The sequence below is a fragment of the Tupaia chinensis genome, unplaced genomic scaffold (assembly GCF_000334495.1).
Source record: "Tupaia chinensis unplaced genomic scaffold, TupChi_1.0 Scaffold000477_1, whole genome shotgun sequence".
In the NCBI taxonomy this organism is placed as follows: domain Eukaryota; kingdom Metazoa; phylum Chordata; class Mammalia; order Scandentia; family Tupaiidae; genus Tupaia; species Tupaia belangeri.
This window is the reverse complement of record NW_006159986.1, coordinates 552,433-557,789: the sequence shown is the minus strand read 5'-3', so window position 1 is coordinate 557,789 and position 5,357 is coordinate 552,433. Positions and strand designations below refer to the sequence as shown.

Here is a 5,357-nt window from a genome sequence, read left to right as displayed (position 1 = left end):
TTTGGGAGGTTTTTGCTATAGGGCACATGCACTGGTCAGAAAGATGGAGAGAGACAGAGAGACAGAAAGCGAGAAATCGCCTCGGGGGGAGGGGGTGGTGGCCATGCTGCAATCCTTTCTCCTTCATTCTCCTCTCAGGATCTTAGGCACGTGTGCCCTTGTGCCCAGCATGAGTTTACGCTACTAGGTCTGGGACTTGAACTGCAGTTGACCACATGGGAGTTCAGCAACATAGCCATTACGTCAACTGCTGGTCCCAAAAACCTTTATTATTTAAATAATAATAATAATAACATTTATCTTCTGATTCTTTTCCATGATGGCTCTAAGGAAGTAGAACAAAGATCATAGGTACAAGTTCTAAGATTCATTCCCAAAACAACAGAGTTTTGAACAGAGCTGCTCAGAGATGAAGACTAGAGGTGACTCATGTATTCAAGCCTAGCTTGGAGGAGTTCTTAGAGAATAGGTTCAGGCAGCTGATGGTATTTAAACCTGAAGATTCTGTTACTTGATGATTGATTTTCAGGATGTCTAAACGAGAAGTATAGTCAAGAATGAGGAATGGGAGCCAGCAGGTGGCATGGTGGTTAAGGGCACTGGACTCGCACATGACCGACCATGGTTCAAGTCCCAAACCTCACGACTTGCTTTCTCACTTTCCTCTCTCCCTCCCCAACCCCTTTCTTTCTCTCACCCAGTCCCTCTCTGGTCAAATTAAAATAAATTTAAAAATAGAAAGTTAAATCTTAAAAAAAATAAGAATGAGGAATGTCATATGATTTTATTTGGGATTATACCTGAAATAAACTTTATGTGTTTCTTTCAGATAACAGATAGCACGTTAATCCAACTTTCTATACACTGTCCTCGACTTCAAGTATTGGTGAGTGTGATTTTCAAAGTTTTGTCTTTATTGGACTTAATTAGAACCATGTGCTGTAGTACTAGTTAAAGTAGAAACTCCTCTCTTAATTTTCTTTGCCAAATTACCAACTTACACAGAATCAAAAGAGGATCTGAATTAAGTGAGAAACTGAGACAAGAACTGGGAAAGTTAAATGTTTCTGTATCATTGCTTGGAGACTGAAAACTGATAGAGAAGTGAAAATTCTCTCTCCCATATGAATTACACTCTGACCTGAATATTTAAATTTCTAGAGACCAAGGGGATGAGATGGCTCAAAATACAGTTTGCTCCATCTTGGGATCAAATATTCTTTTAAAATAGAACCAGTCAAGGCATTACTAGGGAGCGTTCTCCTTACACCTACTTTCAGTGACACTGTAGAAAGGCATTCTGGCTGTCTGTTCTGTATCCAGGCTCATTTTTTTTGGTGTGTTTAATAGCATAGTACTACCCAAAATTGGGTTCTGAGTTTTCCAGAATCAGAGATTTAAGGAAAGTTAACAAGGAGAGTATGTGATGAGATGACCTTACCTGACAGCTGTAAAAAATCATCGTAAGTTAATTTATAATTGAGGCATGCCTCTGTACCAGATTTTTAATATTTAGTTCAAATTTTTAAAAAATTAATGCATCAACAGCTTGGTCTCCACTTGTCCCTATAGAGAATGAAAGTGTTAATTTGGGGGGAGGGGTAAGTTTTAAGGCTATCTTATTAGTATATGAACTAGTTTTCACAGTGAATTCACAAAATGTATTTAGAGTCGCCCATAAGATTGTCAATCATTGATTGCCAAAAGCAGAAATCTAGCAATTTTAGTTTGCTTCATTTTACCACGTGGATCCACTCACGGTTCTATATTCATCAAAATCAAACCAGAAAGGTCTCCTTTCCAGTTTGACACAAGCCTCTGGCTAAAGGAATGCCAGAAGATATTTCAGCATCCTTCCTTGCTCTATTTGATTTCAGAGTCTGTCTCACTGTGAACTGATCACAGATGATGGAATTCGTCACCTGGGGAATGGTGCCTGTGCCCATGACCAGCTGGAGGTGATTGAGCTGGACAACTGCCCACTAATCACAGATGCATCCTTGGAGCACTTGAAGAGCTGTCACAGCCTTGAGAGGATAGAACTCTATGACTGCCAGCAGATCACGCGGGCTGGAATCAAGAGACTCAGGGTAAAGATGGCTGCATCACTCTCCAGCTCCGATGTTCTCAGCACCCTTTCTTTTCTTTACTTTTTTTTTTTCATATTTAGATTCCTGTGGTTTTTATATGTATGTGGACACTTCGTAAAGAGAAACAAAACAGAGAGCAAACCTCTAAGGATAGATAGTTTTTACGTGGTTGCAGGTGGAAATTTAGTAGGAAAATACCTACTGAAGGGAAGAGAAGTAGGTCCTCTCTCAGCAGTCTCTCCAACCCAATAACATACTTAGAGTTTAAAAAGAAAAACAAAAAGGAAAAATTAAAACACACCTCCTAGATTTTGGAAAGGAGTAATATAAAGTGTTTGGTTATATGGTATTAAATAATTCAATTTTCATTTTCACATCAAACCCATTTTCTGGGGCTTTACTTATTTTTATTTATTTCAGTTTTGCTTTAGGGTGTGTGTGTGTGCACTCATTGGAGAGGGAGAGATGGGGTGAAATTGAGAAATCACTCCCCTAAGGGGATGGCCACACTGCAGTCCCTTCTTCTCCATTCTCTTCTCAGGATTTTGGGCATGCACACACATGAACTTGGAGTGTTTTTTAGGCTACTGGGGCCAGGACTTGAGTCGTACAGTTGGCCGTGTGGGATCCAACTGCTTTAACCACTATACCACTGGCTGGCCCAGGTTTTTACTTTTGAAGATAAATGAATCAAGTAGATTTTACCTTTTCTTTTGACCCCATCCCTCATAATATAGACCCATCTATAGTCAAATGACTAGAAGACAGGTTGCTAGCAAAAAAGCTGGTAAATCTATATGTTACATTATTCAGCTCAACAGATATTTATTGGAACATCTGCTTATACCTGCTGTCAGAAAGGCACAGCGTTTAGTTAGACCCTTACCACAAACCTCTAAAACAGAATCCATGTTGGCCATGTGGCCCTGAACAAATAAAGGAGCATCACATCCTATCTTGAGTTCCAGTATGCCTCAGTTCCTCCTCTTGCTTCATACATAGAGGACTGAGAGTATAACTGTAATGTAAGAGGCCTTGCAGCTGTTTCTTTTACACCAAAAGAGAAGGAAAGCCATAAGTTAACCAGAGCTTTATTTATTTGTTTATTTTAATTTGACCAGAGAGGGACAGAGTGAGAGAAAGAACAAGAGAGAGAGAGAAAGTGAGATAGCAAGCCACCAGCTCCAGGACTCAAACCACGGTCAGCCATGTGGGAGTCCACCACCCTTTAACCACCATGCCATCTGCCAGTCCCAACCAGAGCTTCTTAAATGGCCTACTGTCATTGGATTTCCACACCTGCCTTGCTATCGGGAATCTCTATCTCTGAATCCTCAGGAAATGGATCTGTTATATGTTCAAGTCACTTAACACTGATTTACATTAATTTAGCTATTAATGTATATGTATTAAACTATAAAACTCCCTGAGAGGAGGCTCCTCATCGAGAACATCTTTGTACTCCTCGCACATTGCCTTGAACATATTATAGTAGGTATTCAGAAATAGTGAAGACTAGAAGCGTGTTGTTAAAAGAGGCTGAGGTTTGTTTTTCATTTGTTTGTTTTTTGTTTTAATATCATCCACAATGACTTGGTGAAAAAAATAACTATTTTAAACTTACATATACGTAAGTTCTTCCAGTGTGGAAATCCAACTTGGAATCCCTTTGGGACAAATAAGAAATTGATATGATGTTTGTACTCAGTCTTATTATAGAAATAGGTACCAAAATTATATGAGTTTGAGTTGGTCATTTAGGATGAAACAAAAGCAGAATCCAGGCCTCTCAATTTCCTGACAAGCACTGAGCCTCTGCCCTGCTTTCATGTCCATTTAGTCCTCTAGGAGTTTCTCTAAGAAGCAACATTGCTATTTCTGTTTAAGCCCTCTCTTAGTAATGTTTTTGTCTTGTTTCAGACCCATTTACCCAATATTAAAGTCCACGCCTACTTCGCACCTGTCACTCCACCCCCATCAGTAGGGGGCAGCAGACAGCGCTTCTGCAGATGCTGCATCATCCTATGACAATGGAGGTGGTCAACCTTGGTGAACTGAGTATTTAATGACACTTCTAGAGTTACCGTGGAGTCTCTCCAGTGGAAGCGACCCCAGTGTTCCAGGCAAGGGTTATAAAGTGAAGGCAGTGTCCAGCTCCCCAGAGCCACACATACATATGCATACACACCCTCACCCCCATTCACTCTAGCTCTGTGACCATGGAACTGAAGTTTGTGCTGGCTCTATCAAATGGATTGGTAAAACTTCACCATTCCTGTTGGACATGCCAGAAGAAAATCATAGGCCAATGTAGAGGGAGGGGGCATTTCAGCAAACCCAGTGTTACTGGTATGTTTTGTTAAGGGTTTCTTTGGGGATTTCAGAACACCAACTGTAGTCCTCCAGGGAAAAGGAAAGCATGGAAAAACAATATATGATGTATCCAGGGACCAGAAAGAAAATTTCTTTGCATCCTAGAAATGGTAGCCATCCATTGTGAGATGGCTACAGAGCTGCTGTGCTTCCTTGTTACCATGCCAACATGCTGAGCATGCTCACAAAGAAGGCTCTTTCATTCCTCCCATGTTTTAGCGTTTGGCCCAGAGGTTTCCTAAATGCTTGCATTGAAATCGCTGTGGTCCAGATGTGATTTTCTATTCACCCAAATTGTCACTGACTATAGCACACTTGTGCACCTGTCTTCCATTCTTTGTTGGCTCCTTCCTGCATTCTTGCTCAGTCTGTCACCTATTCACAGTCTGCTTACTCACATTCAATTGTTACTCTTTTGCAGTTGTTGTGTTTACAGTTTGCATTTGGATGATTAGTTGGGGTTACCAAACATTTTTAAAAGAGACATTATCAATAAATATTTTTTTAATTCTTAAAATTTTACCACTAGGGGACCCTGCCTGAATCTTTGCCAGTCTGAGAGAAAACTAGCAAAAACAAAAAACATTATGAAAAGAAATAGTTAAAACTATTTTAGTGAAAACAAAACTTGCCTTTTGGTTTCTGTTCTATCTTACAATATATGATAATTTGCATGATATGCCCAGTGTTCCCCACTGCACATTTTTCCTTCTGTCAAACTCCATAGCTTTATAAGGATAGAGAGAAATACATTGTTAGTAAAGAGTGGAGTGGCAGATCCTAAAACTGAGTCTGAAAATCCCAATACCCACACACAGACATGAATGAATGACATGTTCACTGAAATCCAGGGTGATTCATGGCAGCTCTGATCTGTGTCTGTGCGGTTACTTG

At 40.1% G+C, this 5,357-nt stretch overlaps 1 protein-coding gene across 3 annotated transcripts in view; it reads left to right on the top strand.

The window, feature by feature from the left end:
- Positions 1–5,351, top strand: part of FBXL20 (F-box and leucine rich repeat protein 20) — a 66,174-nt gene extending 60,823 nt beyond the window's left edge. For all 3 annotated transcript variants that reach the window (XM_014590693.1, XM_014590694.1, XM_006155882.1), the window contains 3 exons: positions 830–886; positions 1,878–2,090; positions 4,011–5,351. In XM_014590693.1, the coding sequence (XP_014446179.1) occupies positions 830–886; positions 1,878–2,090; positions 4,011–4,118 (378 nt within the window). In that variant the 3' untranslated portion in view covers positions 4,119–5,351. The remainder of the gene's footprint in view (positions 1–829; positions 887–1,877; positions 2,091–4,010) is intronic.
- The last annotated feature ends 6 nt before the right edge of the window (positions 5,352–5,357 follow it).